At 40.8% G+C, this 19985-nt stretch overlaps 1 protein-coding gene across 1 annotated transcript in view; it reads right to left on the reverse strand.

Moving 5' to 3' along the window:
- LOC109033011 (uncharacterized) overlaps window positions 1-19972 on the reverse strand; it is a 63436-nt gene extending 43464 nt beyond the window's left edge. Inside the window, exons 1-3 of the mRNA XM_019045405.2 lie at window positions 17840-19972; window positions 14494-14662; window positions 5538-5681 (exon numbers count right to left, since the gene is read on the reverse strand). Coding sequence (XP_018900950.2) covers window positions 5538-5681; window positions 14494-14662; window positions 17840-18132 — 606 coding nt within the window. The 5' untranslated portion in view covers window positions 18133-19972. The remainder of the gene's footprint in view (window positions 1-5537; window positions 5682-14493; window positions 14663-17839) is intronic.
- Between the last annotated feature and the right edge of the window lie 13 nt (window positions 19973-19985).

The following is a 19985-nucleotide window of genomic DNA, read 5'->3' on the forward strand; positions in this document are numbered from 1 at the left end:
TGAAGTGTTTGAAGGCAAAATCTCCACGTTAAAGTAGTCAGACCAATTAACAATGTAGAGATCTTGCCCACCGCCCTCCTATCAAACCACTAGCCTTTGAAACCAATGTAAATGAAACACGCGTTAACTATTTACTCCAGAGACCAACTTTCTCCAACATTTTACTCCTTAGAGAAAACTTTAAGGACCAACTACGGGGGACAAATCCACAATTTTAAGAGGCTCCAGCGCCGGAAAAAAAAATTCTTACAAATGACTGTCCTTAAAGAGGAAAAATCAATGTTCCCGAAGTATGTTGCATTAAGTTCCGGGAACTCTGTATGATTTAACTAATTTTAATGCCTAGTCAGACAACGCTATTGGAGGGTTTTGCATTCAAGTGCTATACTTGACACGATCGCGTCGTGGAAAAGGAGAAAAATCCGACGAGTCTCTTTGAATTACCCCGTCCTCTGCCGCCAGGCGATTCTTTGTCTCTGAACAATTAATTGAGAAACTTTATCACAACTTCATAAATTATCATTCAGAATTAATTGATACCACTACCCTTCCCTTCCAGCTGACTCTAATTGGTCAAGATGTCTTGTAGTCGGAATGTCTAGCTGTACTAGACCTTTACCAGACAGGGTTATCCTGTATCTCCGTTTTGTGATTCTGCTTTGATAACGAGTCACTGGTCGGCAGTGCTTCTCTTCTAGTTGAGCTTGATAAATGGACTTTTCTAAATATTATGACAAACTTCGTTTCTCAAAGCCAAATCTTTATATGGTGGCAGGAATCGGTAAAATCAAAAGAATTCGGACAGTGAGTTAGGATTGCGTGAGCACTGCGGCATCAATAGAATAGCAAGTAATGGGCCAGTTGCAAACTTCAGCCAGAGGAAAAGGATGAGTTATTTTATTTTTTTCTTCAAAAATGGCTCAAATGTGCGCTTCGAGAAGGTCTGAAAAACACTCCTAACTTCACAATCTGCGTAAGAGATATGCGTTTCTCTAAACTACAGTACAGTTGAACATTTCGTGAAAGGAGTCGTTCCATCCAACCTTGCCCTCCTGGATGCTACGCAATATTCAGCATGGCCGACGCCAATTTTCATCATTTTTCAATTGCATCGAGCCAAAACGATCCTTGATTCTCCGATTTGAGCGTGCGTTACACAGTATGCATTGACTGAGTCTAGGTAAGACTCTGATGCAGCCAAAACGCCTTCAGAAGACTCTGATGCAGCCAAAACGCCTTCAGATTCTTGTCTAGGCAATACCGCGTCGCTGCAGTGTTCAAATAGTCTCTTCTCTCGAATTCCTATCGATCCGTCGCAGAATCTGACTCGCCGATCTTTACTGAATTATAAAATGAACTACATTTAAACGTATGAATGCGCTAAAATAGACAATGTATAGATTAATTAAATGGGGGGAAAATGAGTAAAATGTTCTGGTGCTTCGTATAGTTCATTGCCATTTAATTCATGTACCTACGTAGTTTCTTTTAACCATAAAGAGTCCATTTTGCGACACGTTCCCACTAACTCAGTTTAGGACATCACGTACTTTCAGCTTTCTTATGCATGGTAGGAACTTTCATGGGTGAGTCGGACAGCATTTTGCCATTTGGAGCTACATTTTTTGACACAGTCAGGAACAGCATATGTACCAGGTACCTTTAGTTTCCCCTCGTACATAAGACTCCTTACATAAAAGCCAAAAATTGTAGTGCCTTATAGAGAATTTGCAGGTGTCGGTTTTTTTTTAATTTTATGTTTCAGAAGAAACTACTCAGTGAATTGAGCGTGAAAATATTTTTAGTCTCTAAAATGAGCAATTCTTTGAGGAGATATGACCGAATTACCTAAGCTGCTAAAATACATTTGTTTAATCAAATAAACATTTTTATCTCTTTTTCTACAATTTCCCATATCGGAAGAAAAGTCTTGAATAGTACTGTGAACGAAGCTCATTAAACACTCTCAAATTTAGCGATACATTTTTTTTGGTGCAAAGTCTCCATTGCAAAATAATGTCCGATTGAGCTCAGTCAGGCAGTTACAGTAGTCAGAGTAACCAGCCCGCACTGGTCGTGCTGGGCCCATAACTTATGGGAGTAACGAGTAAGTGAATACCATGAATAGCGAAGAAAATTAACTTTTATTATTCGGGAACAAAAAGGAAACGCACAGAGACGAACGGCTCACGCCATGACATGAAGTAAGGGCTACCGCTGTGGGTAGGGTCGCATCCAGCACTGAAAAAAAAAAAATATCGGTGTATTTACTAAGAAAAGGGTAAAATTACCAAGAATTCAGGGTTCTATTTGATCCCAGTTTTTTCTCGGTAAAATTACCATTTATGAAATTGGTAATTTTACCGAGAAAGCTCGGTAAAATTATTGAACTCGGTAATTTTACTGGACCTTGGTAAAAACGCCAATATTTTTTATCGGCTGTGGTAGAATTACCGAGATAAAATGGCAAAGTTACCGGGAATTGATTACCAATAAAAGTAGTATTCTTACCTGGAAAAAAAAAACAGTAAAAATACCGGTTTTAGGTAAGTTTACCAGTCTTCCTTGGTAAAATTACCAATTATTGGTAAAAAAGTGAGATGGTAAAGGTACCAACGGACCGTGGTAAAAACGACGAGAATTTTTTTTCAGTGAGGTGCGAGCCAGGGGCTGACATACCGCCAACTTAAACCTACAACAAGATTCGTTTTAAAAATAGGTCGTAGCGCGTTACAGCGACAAATTCCTTCGTGGAAAGTAAAGGAACGCTCCGACGTGGCAACCCGGAAGACAGCACCTAAGGATACAAGGATTATAAGATCCCACCGCGCTCCGAATGAATCGCTCTCGAATCTTCGCTGCCTCGGTGTAAAGCCGTATCTGGATAGCAGCTGAGCCCCAAATAGCATGGAGTCATACGGAAGACAGGGCTCAGTTCAAAATTAGGTTACGCCCTTACGTCAGAGCAGCGACGAAATATTGTCAAGTAGCACGAAGTGTTTTAATCTCGCACTGAAATTCCCTGCAGAGACCAAAAAATGCTCAAGGTTCGGCAGCCCCGAGGGTCGTTTTCTGAGCTTGCTTTTAATCAACTCTGTCGTTGCCAAATAGTGCTATGAAATGAGCATTTTTACATTGAGTTGTGAAAACATGGTGATTTTCAGAGAAATCTGGCGATTGCGATCAACTACGTCTAATTCTCCATGACTTAATATAATTTTGAATGTGCTACGGACGCCTTTGAATCCTTGTTTTTCTTCGCCCAACCCTTACTGAATCGCTGACTATCGCTCACAAATCATTAACAGATAGAGGAGTGTATATAGGAGACGTACTTAAAAGGAAACACAAACGCGTCCGCCTTCTTCCTGGCATTGCAGTAATTTGCCGAAGTGAAAAAAGGAGGTGTTAGCATCTTGAGGATTGTTTACCCCGCAACGTAAGTCGGTACAATCCGGCCGGCAAAATGAGGAATTCGCTAAATGAAAAATGGATCGTAACGTCCGATTTTTTTTTTTTTTTTTTTTTTTTTTTTTTTTTTTTTTTTTTTTTTTTTTTTTGCGTAAATCATCTCATAATACAATTTGAAACACTATCCATACAATGACTTTTTTCCAAAAAGTACATAATTTCCAGGAAAATCGTTGATAAAACTCGCTCGTAACGACCTATACGTCATTAAAAAAATCCAAGATGCCCGAGATGCTGACACCTCCTTTTTTTCTTAATGGTAATTTGATAAAATAATGATATTTTGTTCCCATATAGACGGTAAAACTCCAAAAATGAGTATCTTGGTTGCGCTGTCTCAAAACCTCCGCTCCTATTTCATTTCTTAAAAGAGGACCGTACAACCATCATGGCTTAATTTTCAAGATAATATTCTACAGAGAGGAGAGAAATCACTGAAATAGTCAAAAAATGACGTTCAGTAGTAGTTGTTTGGGTAGAAAATAGAGTCCAAAGGGAAGTCTGCAGCAACGCCGCAAACCGACAATACGCAATTCTGCAATTTCACCATCAATATTGAATTTGACATCGAGGAGAACATACCCCTACTTTCGAATCAAATTTGACTATATGCATCAACCTAACATTGAAACGGTTTAAAAGCCACAAAAAATATCGCGTGAAATGCACAGCCCGATAGCAGTTTTCGCACAACCGGGGAAGCTTCAAAATCACGTAAAATACATCGACTTAGCACTGAGTCCCATGAAAGTCACAAAAAATATCTCGCAAAACGCACAACGGAATTGCCGTTTTCGCACAACCTAGGCTTCAAAATCGCGTAAAACACTGTGTCCTAGTGTTGAGTCGTTCGAAAGTCACAAAAAATAATGCGCGAACCGCACAACGGGATTCCCGTATTCGCACAATCCAGGAAGCTTCAAAATCACGTAAAACACAGCGTCTTAGCATTAAGTCGTATGAAAGTCACAAAATTATCGCGCGAACCGCACAACGAGATTGCCGTTTTCGCACAATCCAGGCTTCAAAATCGCGTGAAACACAGCGTCCTAGCGTTGAGTCGTTCGAAAGTCACAAAAAATATCGCGCAAACCGCACAACGGGATTACCGTTTTCGCACCCCTGGGAATCTTCAAAATCATGTAAAATACAGCGTCTTAGCATTGAGTCGTATGAAAGTCACAAAAATATCGCGCGAACCGCACAACCGAAACGCCGTTTTCGCACCCCTAGTAGGAATCTTTGAAATCACGTAAAATACAGCTTCCTATCATTGTCCCGTGATGAAAGTCACAAGAAATATCGCGCGAACCGCACAACGCACGGGATTACCGTTTTCGCACAACTCAGGAAGCTTCATAATTGTGTAAAACACAGCGTTCTACAGTTGAGTCGTTCGAAAGTTACAAAAATTATCGCGCGAACCGAGGGCCCCGGCCGCGATCGCGGCCTAGCGGCTCTGGCCAGTCCGAGCCTGAGAAGCATATAGAGGTCATTCTTTTGAGCCAGTTTTGCCATCAGTTTTGTTATTTTATCCGTCAAAACTGAACAATGCATTCTCTTCTGAGCGCAGAGCTCAATAATTAGCTGGCCACCCTTAACAATACCCGGGGAATCTTCTCTATTCGATCAGCTCCTATATAGAATTTCCTCCACTCCGCCAAGATGAGAGACACCGTAACGTGACAGAGATCACACACGCATCATCGTAGATTGACTCTCGTATACTCGTTCAGGTATTCTGACTCTGTTCTAACTTTCAGGGCCCAGCTTATCTTCAATTTTTATATTGTCTTTCAGGATTGTTAATCTCAATGAATGTCCACGAAACTGTGAAACTTAAAGCCTGATGCTGTTTAAATTCCCTCGTTGAAACTTGCTCCGCGGAACTCCCCTCAGAGCTCAGTTCCTAGAAAGCCACGGGAAGCTCTTGAACTCTAATTCTTATTCAAAGTTGGGAAATGAAAATCATCTCCGAGCGTGTACTGACAAATCAAATTAATTCTCAGAGGCAAGACTCGCCCGATAAAATTGAAGGGATCGGACCAGGCCGGAAGTGTACTCACCCTCTGGAGTGCATCTTTTGCGCTCCTCGCCCGTTCCAGATTCTGGCTAATTTGCTGAAGTTTACGCGCCGCCTCAGCAACCCTCGTTCTCTCCGATTCCAGGAGTTTCTTCAGCACGGCCGAACTCAAGTTAAGCTGCGTAATCTGGTATTTCAGTTATTGAGGAGGAAAAAAAATAAATTACAATGCGAACTACAAGAACGGAGACTACAGTTACAGCTCTAGGAAGTTAGAAATCGACGGTGAAACTACCAAACCACGTATCTCGTTTGCGGTGTTTAAAAATCTACGCTCACATTTTATTTTTTTGAAGTAGACCAAATCAATATCATTCCTTAACATTTTCACAGAATTTTCTCCGCACGAAGAGGAAAAATCACAGAAATTTTCAAGACTGGACGTTAAGTAGTTTTTCATTTAAAAAAGTATGACAGGAAGTCTGCGACGTCGCAAACCGAAATACGTGGTTTGGTAGTTTCACCGTCGAAATTCCTTCGTGGAATCGAAAGTCTTTTAGCAGGGTTAATCAATAGGGGAGGGTTCCCGTTAAAAAGGCCCACGGGTACGGGGCCCTTTTCTCCGAAGATTTCGTGAATGGTTGTTCTGCACCCAAAAGTTTGACTCAGCGAGGATGTCTCGTGGTTTATGGTTTGGTAGTTTCACCGTCGAAATTCCTTCGTGGAATCGAAAGTCTTTTAGCAGGGTTAATCAATAGGGGAGGATTCCCGTTAAAAAGGCCCACGGGTACGGGGCCCTTTTCTCCGAAGATTTCGTGAATGGTTGTTCTGCACCCAAAAGTTTGACTCAGCGAGGATGTCTCGTGGTTTATGGTTTGGTAGTTTCACCGTCGAAATTCCTTCGTGGAATCGAAAGTCTTTTAGCAGGGTTAATCAATAGGGGAGGATTCCCGTTAAAAAGGCCCACGGGTACGGGGCCCTTTTCTCCGAAGATTTCGTGAATGGTTGTTCTGCACCCAAAAGTTTGACTCAGCGAGGATGTCTCGTGGTTTATGGTTTGGTAGTTTCACCGTCGAAATTCCTTCGTGGAATCGAAAGTCTTTTAGCAGGGTTAATCAATAGGGGAGGATTCCCGTTAAAAAGGCCCACGGGTACGGGGCCCTTTTCTCCGAAGATTTCGTGAATGGTTGTTCTGCACCCAAAAGTTTGACTCAGCGAGGATGTCTCGTGGTTTATGGTTTGGTAGTTTCACCGTCGAAATTCCTTCGTGGAATCGAAAGTCTTTTAGCAGGGTTAATCAATAGGGGAGGATTCCCGTTAAAAAGGCCCACGGGTACGGGGCCCTTTTCTCCGAAGATTTCGTGAATGGTTGTTCTGCACCCAAAAGTTTGACTCAGCGAGGATGTCTCGTGGTTTATGGTTTGGTAGTTTCACCGTCGAAATTCCTTCGTGGAATCGAAAGTCTTTTAGCAGGGTTAATCAATAGGGGAGGATTCCCGTTAAAAAGGCCCACGGGTACGGGGCCCTTTTCTCCGAAGATTTCGTGAATGGTTGTTCTGCACCCAAAAGTTTGACTCAGCGAGGATGTCTCGTGGTTTATGGTTTGGTAGTTTCACCGTCGAAATTCCTTCGTGGAATCGAAAGTCTTTTAGCAGGGTTAATCAATAGGGGAGGATTCCCGTTAAAAAGGCCCACGGGTACGGGGCCCTTTTCTCCGAAGATTTCGTGAATGGTTGTTCTGCACCCAAAAGTTTGACTCAGCGAGGATGTCTCGTGGTTTATAGAGATTTTATCAGTGGTGTGGCGTGCTTTACAATATATCGCTTGATCCGGCATCTAAATCTATGAAAAAGGATCGATAACCAGGGTGGTCGCTAATAATCGATTCTTTACCATAGCTTCAAATGAGGATTTATCGATAATTGATCATTCACGTCTTGCCACTGGATTTTATGACAGCACTCCACCAAAATGTATTCACCTCTCCTCGCACATTTCGTCGTTTTCTAGACGGAGGAACGTAACTCAATTCCAAGGTTGCAAAATTGACTCAGACACACTGAAAAAAAATTCTCGTCGTTTTTACCACGGTCCGTTGGTACCTTTACCATCTCACTTTTTTACCAATAATTGGTAATTTTACCAAGGAAGAACCCGGTTAGGTAAACCGAGTTTTGGTAAACTTACCTAAAACCGGTGTTTTTACTGTTTTTTTTTCAGGTAAGAATACTACTTTTATTGGTAATCAATTCCCGGTGACTTTGCCATTTTATCTCGGTAATTCTACCACAGCCGATAAAAAATATTTGCGTTTTTACCAAGGTCCAGTAAAATTACCGAGAAAGTTCAATAATTTTACCGAGCTTTCTCGGTAAAATTACCAATTTCATAAATGGTAATTTTACCAAGAAAAAACTGGGATAAAATAGAACCCTGAATTCTTGGTAATTTTACCCTTTTCTAAATGTCTGATTATCGCACGAGATCAGAAAAAAAACGAGGAAAACTCTCTGTCAGGAACGCACAACATTCTCTTGGTAAAAATGTAATTTGCGAGAGAGGATTTGGTAACATTGAAATTTAGTTACGTTCTTTCGTGAGGGAATCGACGAATTTAAGCCAAATTAGCAAGTATAGTATTTAGCAAGTATTCCCGTCTATTGCTTTCCAGGAAATGTAGCTTTTCATAAAATATTTTGGCCTTGAGCAAAATCCAGAATAGCGGAGGTCTGAAATGACGGTACAATTTATAGAGTTGGATGATGTATTCATGAGTACCTTTAATTTCTGTAATGGAGTAAAAGCTGTCATGAATTTTTAATAGCTGTGTCCATCATCCGCGGGCAATATTTCATCGCGGGTTTGATGAGAATACCCTCGAATAGGAACATAACTGCCCACTTTTTTGAATTCCGAGATATAATTGTCAAAGACAAATTAAGTGTTACACATGAAATGAAAACTTTATTGCGACATTATATCGTTCGGGAAGGGAACAGATATTAAAACATTGCGCGTAGTGTGAGAGATACGGTGTGTGCCATTTTCCTTTCTAAACATCAACCTTTTGACAAGGCGACTGAGGGGGTGGGTTTCATCGCCACATGTTGTAATGTTGTATCATGAGGAAATTTTTGCATAGTTCGACACTGGAGCCTTTGTGATTGGCCCAAAGGAGAACTACTGATTCATTGGCTCTCATTTCTGTTCAAAGACATCTTTCAAGCTACCAGTCCCTTCCTCCTCTGCCACTTCTACCATAAAGGACATTTTAACCCAAAACCAGCTTACGCACCCGCCTGGACTGTGAACTATGAAGACCAATCCAATGGAGATGTTGCATGTGTGAGGAATTTGCAATTTGACTACTGATTTGCGTTAAAAGTTTGCGAGAAACACGATGGTGCCACTGGTTTTCTCTGAAATCAACTCCCAAGCTGAAAGAAGCTCTCAAAGTTGAGGCTGTAATGGAGGGGATTTCCCTCGCTATCCTGAGAGCCCACTTCTACTTCAAGACGAACTCTCCGTGCAAAGATAGGGAGCAAATACATTGACAGGGCTGCCACTTTACTTGGGGACTCTAAAACTGAAAACACGGCATCCCTGTTGATGTATTTGCTCCCTATCTTTGCTCGGAGAGTTCGTCTTGATGTAGAAGTGGAGTCTCAGGATAGCGTGGGAAATCCCCTCCATTACAGCCTCAACTTTGAGAGCTTTTTCTCAGCTTGGGAGTTGATTTCAGAGGAAACCAGTGGGCACCATCGTGTTTCTCGCGAACATTTACATTTGAATCAACAGTCAGATCGCAAATTCCTCACACATGCAACATCTCCATTGCACGTATTTAAATCAATGACGAGGCGTTAATGATCGTTTATCGATATTTCGCCATTTGAAGCTATGGTAATGAAGCATCGATTATCAACGTGTTCGTTGCAAACGCCCTGCTCATCGATCCTTTTCCATAGGTTCAAATGGCAGATCGATCGATGTATCGCAAAGCACGCCACGACACTGATTTATATGAGAGGAATTATATCCATTGTGGCATGAACCCTGAGATCCAGCAGAGAACATGCATGACAGGGCTCGTGTCGCAATGGCTGTAATGCGTCCAATTTTAGATCAGGCGTGACTGTGCCCGCGCAATTGCCCGGTAAAAACGCTTAAACTTGTCTTCATAAAGTTGTATTATATCGGATTAAATCAGATTCAAGTGAGTCTTTGCAAGAGGTTCATTAAATGATAGCTCGCGGACTCCGAACGTCCCGGATATAGAGCAGCGACTTTGTCAACGTGTCGGAAACCTTGTCCTTTGGCGGTGTTAATGAGAATTTAACGAGTTTGCCGATCTTGAGGACCCATTAAAATCACAGTTAAATGCATGCGGCTTCAAGAACTTGCGCTCCAAATTGTCGGGCGGTCGTCAAATGCTTGCACTGAGTCATCAAAAGCCAATAGTCAACTCATAATGAACATGACTCAGGTCGTTTCCGAAAGGAAGGACATTTTTAGCTCAAGGCTTGAAAACGCATACGTTGAGAAATTGAATTTTCTCGCATTAACCGTGTTTGGAGACTCATTTTTGCGCCCTAATGAGGGATACGTAATATTTCATCGGTTACTCGAATGTGCAACAATTCCTATACGGTTTCAAACGTAAATGATTTGTGGATTTTATTCGGACACGAAGGATACAGTACATAATCAGTGATGTTACACTCATCCTAAGTCTTTCAGAGGTTTGTGTGTTCGTGCGGTTGTCCACCTCATTATAAGTTCAGGAAAGATTTATTCGAACATTTATTTATTCTCCCCCTCCCCTCTCCTCTGGTAAATCTATGCAGTCCATCAAACAAATAATTTATTCGTGATTTATTCCAGCGAGAGCCGAGCATTTGAACCGCGTTAAGCAGAGAGGAACCACGCCACATCAGCTATTGCCAAATTTAATTGGACAGTTTAATTTTTACATGAAAACGGTTGTGCGGATTTTTATGCAAATTCATGTGAATTTTCTGCGTGGTACGAAGCAAATTCCTTAAATGTTTTAAAGAAATCCGCACACAAACGTTCTCTTCACTGGAAAAAAAAGTCGCTCGGATCTAGAGTCCAGACTCTTGAAAACAATGACAAGAAAAAATACTCTTGATTTCATCGGATTTTTGCTTGAATCAAAACAAAATCCGCTTAAATTAAGAGGCTTGGTTCTTGATTCAAGCTAGAATCCGATTGAATCAATAGTATTTTTTCTTGTCAATGTTTTTAAGAGTCTGAACTCTAGATCCAAGCGACTTTTTTTTCCAGTGTTGTAACAAATTAAGCTGCCTTATTAAAGGCAGTAACTCACATGGCTTGACTGCTTCCTGCAAAACGCGGCCCATTTGTGATGATGCGCATCGACACATAAATTCTCTCAATCATATGCATTGGTTTTCACCTTGCCCTGTTGAGGTGAATTTTCATTTTATTGATAATTCAGGCTTAAAATTAAATCGCACGTTCCTTATTTCTTACTATTTCTCTAACTTTTATTTTTTACACTCGCAGCCTGCGTGGAGGATTTGAGAACAAGGAGATGGCGCTTTGGGTCGAGAAGGCTGAGATACGTTACTGTTGGTCGGCTCGGAAACACGCGGCCTCGCAAACCGGCCGACATGGACCATGTCACGTCACCCGCTTATGTCAGAGCCCCCTGGCCATGTCAGAGAAGGGTCAGAACCCTCCTCTGACCCGAAATACGTTTTTTGTATCCTAATACCTCCACATGTGCTACACAATAATGAAGGTGTAAGATTTTGTCGCCGCTCCTCATTTGGAAACCCGTTCGAACGTCAAGGCTTGTTTTCTTCTTTCTAGTCCTGCATCGTCCTGAAAAGTCTATTTACAAAGCACTCTAGAGTTCGACTTATTTTCAACTCAGATCTTACGCCTGATCATTTTCACCACCTGCAAAGATTATAATCTGGAATGGACCAGGGAATTACGGGTTCGGCAAGGAACAAACGGAATGAGAGGAGGAACGGAGAGGGGCATTTGAGAATGGGCCGATCAACAGATTACGGAAAAACGTTCAATATCTTGCGTTTCTCTCCTGTTTTGGCTGTGTAAATCACATAACCGATGATGCACCACTACACACAAGACAAACGGAACCAATACAACACGAACACGGTAATAGAGTCTGGGAAAGGACGCGCGTAGGCAACGGCGCAGAGATACAACTATTCGTGCTTGATGGACGTCCGTGTTGCGTTTGCAGAATTGAAGGCGCGATGGTGCGAGGCGTGCATTCGCAATATGCCGCCGCCCAATGCTGCCAACGAGGTATCGCTCGGATTTGGGAGACAAGTTAAATAACGAGGCCCGAAACATCTCTCCTATCTTCGGCTGTGTTCACATTCGTTTTTTTTTCTTTTTTCAATTTGATATTTAATTCTCTTTTAAGCATGTCTTTATAGACCTATATCGAAAGCAAGTATGTATCGGCACCTTACGACCCGCAGGCCACGTAAAAAAAAGTCCGTAAAAAAGGCACTTGCGAAAAGTAACAAAAGTTGTGAAATTTTTAAATGGATGTTCTTTTATCAGCTTTTGCGCAAGTAGCGAGCGTCTTCACCCGTTAGTTTTGCCTCCCGTTAATCGCCATTTCGATCTATACCTATTTGACGAACACATTTTTAGCGCTTGCCAGAAATGTTTACTTTGCGTGTAAAATCTCTCATCTTCGGCTTAAGCTCATTTACATTCTCCTGAGTTGGACCAGATTTTGCAAGGAGGACCTACTATTTCTCGCTCATTTTAAAAACATCATACAGGGTTATTCAAAAGTCACGCACCACTGGCCATAAGGGGGGTGACCATTTAAAATTTTTGAGTTTCCCCTCGCCCTCCGCCCCCCGAGGGGATCAAAAACTGGAAAGGACCTCAAAAATATTCCCCCTCAATATGAGGAAAAGTGTTTTAAACCGCAAGTCGATATCATAATTGACTCAGTGAGAACGAAACACACCCGGAGAAAAGAGATTGGTTGCCGCACCAGGAAAAGGGCTATGTTTACCAACCCGCCTATTTCGTATTCGTCATAGCCATAGCTACACTCATGTTTGATCCGAACCGAACAAAGCGGGTTGGTAAGTATGGCTAACGGTGTCACGGGCGGGCGGGTTGCCTTCTCGACTACGCGGGTGGTAAATCTTGCCAAGTATAGGTTTCACTCCTTACCGTATTGTTATGTAAGAATAAACGCCTGGTAGGCTTTATTAAATGCCTGGTCTACAGAATGAATCGAGATTGTTCAGCTCCAATCTGGCGGCACACAAAAACTGGGGCTTGTAAACAGAAGGTGTTGGAAAAGAGCCATTTTCCCCCAAATAAAACGATCATAGCACAATTAAACTCACCGAAACCGTGAAAAATGAAAAAGATTAATCTCTCGGAGGCTAATCCAGTGTATTTTAGCGACATATTTTATTCACCTTTGTCGGGGTTCGAACCTACAACCTACCTAATACTAGCCGAGAACCCTAAGCATTAAGCTAAAACCGAGCGATAATCATCGCGATCGAAAAATCGGCATATAACTTTGATTTTGTCGAAAAACTAGAATTTCTGCAATCAACTTAGATTTTTCCGCTAAGATGTACAATATATTATGAGATCCATACCGATTTACTTGCAATTTTTTGCTAAGGCCTAAATTTTATATAATTTTGTTATTTATTAGGTAGATTTTTTAAATTTATTTTTATTTTACCTAATTAATTAATTTTTTACTTAATACTTTACTGTTTGCTATTTTTAATTCATCTAGCTCATTTACGCAGGTACTTTATTTCTTTGTTATTTAATTTAATCTTTAAGAACTCAATGGATAGAGCCTGATCGAATTCTGAACTAACACTTGACTTTCACTAGTTTTCACTGGAAACACCTAATTTTTCCATCTGAAGAAACATTTTCAGAAAGAACAAGTATAACTTCTTAGTTTGTAAATAGTAATTGGAGCATGGAAACAACAAATACACATACTTATCTACATCAGTAAAATTGTTTTTAGGATCTTAAGCAAGAAATGCAGAAGTCACTAGAGTGTACATAAATTTACTTACATCAGAAATAATATCTCGAATTTGATTCTCCCACCAATTCTTTTTAGAAATGCAACTTATTTCATAGTACGCATTACCTTCAAATAAGTGTATGTTGAAAGTTCCAGATTGGTCGTAAAATACAACTTAGTGCTGTCTTTGTTTACCATATTTCAAGGTAAGCAAACCTGACGTGGTGGACAATGCAACTATTCCGGGTTGGTAAATTTGAGAGCGAAGGAGTTGGGTTTCTGTGACTAGTCGGTATGTCAAGTGGTATCACGGTCCCAGTTAGGAGCACTAGATCATCATTTACCAACTCGGGTTAGCATAGGCCGCTAACTCAATGAGTAATAGTTTCTAATTTTTCTGTTGCGTGAAACTAAATCCTGTTTTACCAACCACGAATAGTCACAGCCACTAATCTTTTTTCTCCGTGCCTCAACTCGGAAAAATTAAAGTAATCAAGACACAAACAAAACTGCACAGTAGGTGAAGAAATTAGTCCATGAAAAGGATGTTTGGTGCCAAAAGACAGGCACTTACGAACATTTTGAAGGTCCAAGTTTGAACAGATGCGCTAACTTCAATGACCTTTATAAAAATTGACCGTCTTTAATGAAAGTTGCGCATTTTCGAGTTATCGAGTAAGTGTGTTTTCGAACTCATTGATTAAAATAGAAGTTAAAGTTATGGCCAGTGGTGCGTGACTCTTGAATAACCCTGTATGAGCCTTTGCAGATAGGTGCGCCTTTATGAGTGAGCCAGAAAATGCAGTCTCTCACGGGGAAATGTGGTCCAATTAATATCAGAAAGTTTTTATGACGGTTTGTTTAACCTCATCTCCCATATGATGATTTCAAATGTGATGTCTAAAACGTAATAAGCACGTGAGAGAAAATTTCGCACCTGAGCAAATCGTTCTTCACTCAGTTTGTTAACTTTCTGAGAGCGCACTCGGTCACTTCGCCATGCGTTCAGGATGAATGCTAGGAAGCTGTGATGAACAGCCGCTTCAGGTGTACCCAAATTTCTCCGCAAATTTGCGATGACCTCAGATGGTGTGACGGCGTCAAGTCTGAAAATAAAGGTACATGCGAGTGGTTTCAGAGGCAGTTCTAATTGTTGTCTAGGGCTCACTGGGAAAAAAAACACATTGGATCTTGAGTCCAGACTCTTGAAAATATTGACAAGAAAATGGACTCTTGATTCAATCAGATTTTAGCTTGAATCAAAAGGAAATCCGCTCAAATTAAGAGGCTTGGTTCTTGATTTAAGCTTAAATCTGATTGAATCAAGAGTATTTTTTCTTGTCGATGTTTTTAAGAGTCTGGACTCTAGATCCAATGTGTTTTTTTTTTCAGTGCTCCTTCTAGGTTAAGACTTCACATTCTTTTTTGAGACGCCAAGGATACCGAGTTTACTTATATTTTGTAGTCTTTGGGGTCCCCTCCATCACTTCGGAGGCTCAAGGATCCCTGCCTATTCTAAATTTGAGGCTTTAGAGGCTCTTCTGGGTCTATCAGATACACTTGATAATAATTTTGAGGCACTAAAGGAACTACGGAAGATTCAAAACCACAAAAATTAAGGGGATAATATGCATTAATCTGGGGGAAAAATCGCCATGGAGGATCCTCTGGGACCCTGCAGCAGACACTGTGGAGGCGATCGCCCTTTAGCCACCCTAGCCTGTCCGCCCCCGATATTGAGGCCGATCGAAATCCGAAATATTCATCCTTAAAAAAACCTCTTGTTAGCTCTCAAAACTTTATTACTTACGTTTCGGTAAGAAACGTCCCCGAGAGTTAAATTAAAACTTAAAAAGGAAGAGTAAATATTCATTCGGGTTCCATCCTGCTCCCGGTGAGATGAGTAAGGAAAACAAGGGGATATTTGGACATATTCGTGCTAAAAGGAACTATGCTGTACGTTGAGCCTATGCGCATAGGCCCTTTTAGCATAAATACGTCCATTTTTTAGTCTTTCCTCGTCCTTGAAAGTTCTCTTCTCAAACTCTCAAGAATAATCGGCCGTCTGTTAATTGCGCTATACGTTGATACGCCAAACCACAATACGTATCATTTCTATGTTGAGTTTCTTTTCCATCAACATGGCCATTACCGAAAATTGTCTCTTGGGGGCGGGAAACTGCAATTTATTGTATTAAGCCAAGCAATCAAAATAATTCTAATTAGCAGCGCTAAGACAGGTTTCCTCTCCTCATATTTACGCACGTATCATGGGACGGGAGACCCAAGAAATCTTCCAATTATAGACAAGAACAGCAGCAGAGTTTGAAAGGAGACTACGTAATTTTTAGGACATATTCCAAGCGCGCTCATAAATTGTGATATGCGTTTTGTAATAGACGGGCATCGAGTTTCCGATTTACCAGAATTGTAATATGGTTGAAAGATCCAAATTATCAGACCCTAAAACTGTTCATTCAAATGATGACGTACTCGATGACAAACTATCCGTCCCTAACTCGAGAGACTAAAAAAGCATCGATTTGACAAATTAGAAAAAATTGCATCATGTTATGTAGATTACCCATGCCATTGCACTCAAAAATTGTAAATATTACGATCAACAAGGATATTCAACTTTAAGGAAAGCTCTTAAAATGAGCTCAACAAAATGGTGATCGTGAATGAGAATGCCCATGAAGCGTAAAACGATGCAGCATGCTATCCCTTTCCAAGAAATGTATTATATTTGAAACCTTTTTATACCGTTAACAGTCGCATGAAGTCTTGTAACAATTTACTGGTGGTAAAATTCTGCCCTCTCGCTTTAAGTACGAAGAGGATCCTGCAAAACCTAGACCTCGTGTTTCAACACAGCAGCGTTCTACCAGTTTAAAACGCCTTCAATTGATGAAGATGCTACCATCTCATCTTGTTATTTCCCTCTTGAAAGTTTTTCCATCCGGTCGTCCGGAAATTGGATTTTGCCTCCTTAAAAAGATGTAATTTAATCCGCTGGTGTATACGACAGTTTATTCTCCAGCGTTTGTCATTTCATTTTACAAAGAATATTAATTTACCTAACTTTTCAAGAATTCAAAGCATTTCGTCCTAAAAACGCGTATCTTTCGACGAGGTGACAAAATTTTGCAAGCAGTTGCGTCGTAGCTGCATGCATCCAATACACCAGTCTTTTCTTTTATTTATTGAACCTTTCTGAAATATTACAGATCCTCCCCTGCCCCTCTTGATTTCTGCATCTTAAAAGCGCCAAAAGAATGGCATGGTAGATTTACCTATACTTTCTAAGTCGACTTGACTTCGGATACCGTGATGCTGTTGGGTGCAAGTATTCAGATCCTTGCCAGGATTTACCCTACGTACGTTGAATATCACCTACTATAACAAGTACTACAACTAATTCTACCACAGAATCTGATGTCACCATACTGTAATGCCGAGTCAAGAATGTGATCAAACTCAGCAAATATTCAGTTGTGTGCTTCATTCATTTACCTATTCTTTCGATGACATTTCCGAACACCTGATGGACCTTTTAATGAACGCATATAAAAGGTATAAATGAGCGGTGTCTACATCAAAGTAAGGAGCGTATTAAGGAGGGTGAACTAAAATGAAAAAATATGGCTTGCATTTGATCGATTCATTGTAGCCAATATCTCATACATGGATACAATTATCATTATTTTTCAAACTAACCAAAATTACTGATATTCATTCCATGATATCAGAACCCCATAGCCCAAAGGTACTTAAAACCATTTTAGTATTCTCGAGATGCCAGGGGAAACACTGCGCGTCGGCTCAATTGACTCCAATGCAAATCGTAATATTTGATACCTAATCCGTATCTTAAAACCGGCGTAAGATAGAAGATACGGCTACCTTTTCCACACGCACGGAGCAGATTTTCAAAACGCCACTAACTCGATTTTTCCAAAAATGTGAGTCTGGTACTTTTTGGCTCCGGAGCACTGATACGAATCACTCAGGTAAAAAGATTGTAATTGATTAAAAAATCGAGCTATAAGGCAAAATAAACAAGTAATATTTTATTTCAAACTACATACAGATGAGAAAGAATGTATCATTGCTCGATAAGAATGTATTTTAGCTCGATTTTTTAATCAATAACTAAATTCTGTACAGCTTAGCCAGCCAAATTCGGCAATAAAATGTAGTTACTCAGGTAATAATACCATCTTTTAGTCCATCTTTTAGTCCACTATGAATGAAGAAAATTAAATTGGAAGGATTTTTACCTGCGACGTTTGTTAGCGGCATCCCAGTGGTTTGACATGGTTGGAATATCAGCCAGGGAGACCGTCCTTCTGACCCGTAAAAGTTTTTCGCAGGCGTAGGAGCAGAGCTGAAAATCTGATGGTGGATAGCTCATATCATCCTCGGTCTCTGCCGGCGGATGGGGTTCTTCATTCTTCTTATCAGTCTCGCGCTCCAAGATGTCGCAGTCTGAAATTGGCATCGATGTCGTAGTACCCTGACAATCGCCACCACCGATTTCGCGCATGAGCTTTTTGACAACTTTGTTCGACATTGCTGCGGTTTTAATCCGATGCTAACACTAAAAGCTTCTCGGGAAATGGCGTCCGCGAACGAGTATAGAAATACGCAGAGGTCCTTTTCAGCTTCACGAATTGTGGTCATGCATCCTAACAGTAAAAAAGTAAAATTATTGAAGTTGCGCACGTGTCACTCGCGGTAGAAATTTTTTGCCGAGAAAAGTGAAAACTGTTTGGTCAGTAATGTTCTGATGCAAAGGTTTTGATTAAATCTTCTCAAATTGGTTCAGCACATAACTCTTCGATATTTAGATGTGATGCAAAAATGATCTCGTTCGAAAATATTTGCAAAAATTGAGCAATCTAAGGCGTTTAGCAGCCACTTTAGAAAGTGAATTTTCTGCAGATTATTGTTGACTCTATTTCACTGTTTTTCCAGGATTTTTTAATCTAAATTGAATCATGAATTTTTTTTTTTTTTTTTTTTTTTACAAAACTCATTTTTTAATACTTACGGTGACTTTTTTCTGATGAATGGTATAATTCTGCATGAACATAATACTTGTTTGCAGGAATGACCTCTCTATTTATACTCTGTGTCGCGCTTGAAAAGTATCTTATCCAAAGTTGCCAAATGTGGCGACTAATTTTATCAGCTGATAATTTTTTCAGTCGAGTAACCATCTGAGCACTGCAACGTACTTAAATATTCGTGACAGTCGTGCAACATCTGTTGCCCTAGCATTCTCAGTCTTCGGCTACCTGTAGGTGTGCTAAAAAAAGAAGACATTATATGGTGTGTATTTCGGGGTGTGAGTGTGTGCGTGCGTGCGATACCAATGATAAGTCAGCCAAAAAAGAAGTTTTAACATCAGCTGACGGGAAAACGCATAACCTCATACGGCGTTCTTCCTTCACACGGCAGTACAGTGCAGTATTTTCTAAAATCGAACTTGAAGTAAGTTGCTTGCCTCACCGCGCCGCCGCAGCGCAGTTGGGAGATTTTTTTAAATTTCGAATTCAGGGAGCGTTTCCGCACAGCTACAGGTCAAGTGACAAGATTTTTTTAGACAGTTTGTGATGAAATTCTCTCATTTGTATCAGGGCCGGATTTGCCAACTTGCCGCCCGTGGGCCGCCTGTATTTTCCCGCCCCCTTCTCATTCGTTTTGAAACATCAATAAAAAACAATAAAAGGAACGTGCCAGCGGGGGAGGGGTCGATAACACGCGTTTACTTGTGTTGAACACATTTTTCGGGAAAGCCCTGTCAACACTACTAGCAAAAGTTCAAGGAACTTTGCGCGAAAGTTAAGTCTCGTAAACCTATCTCTGTGTGGACAAGGCCTTCCATTCATAAGAAATGAACGAAAATATGAAAGAACAAACATAAATGTGTATTAATGATTTTAACTTCCGCCGCCGCGCCGCGCAGACCGCACCGTGTTTGGTGCAATGCGTGAAGTATTCCGACAGTCTTGTAGGCGCGGAGTTTCACGCCGGCCGCTGCTGAACGCACTGTGATTGACGCAATGCGTGAAGTATTTGTGCAGTCATGTAGGGGCTACTATGTTTTACACGCCGATCGCCGCGCCGAGGGCTTCTCCTTTTCATCTCAAGTCCTCGTTATGGTTTCTCTCTAAGTCGCGCCGTTCCAGACCAAATTGCGTGTCTAGTTCCTCTCTTACCTCTACTAATTAAAGATGCTGTCTCTTGTATCACTGAAAGACGACGAAAGTAAAAATTACTGTACTCTCAGAAAATCAGAGATTTTGTTTGTCGCCTTTTCTCGTTTGTGATTGTTTTTTTCTAAATTCGAATTTTCTATACCCACATTTAAAAAAAATTCAAAATTTGCCGCCCCCTATAGATATGCCGTCATGTGGCCAC

This window comes from Bemisia tabaci, chromosome 3 (genome assembly GCF_918797505.1).
Source record: "Bemisia tabaci chromosome 3, PGI_BMITA_v3".
Taxonomy (NCBI): Eukaryota; Metazoa; Arthropoda; class Insecta; order Hemiptera; family Aleyrodidae; genus Bemisia; species Bemisia tabaci.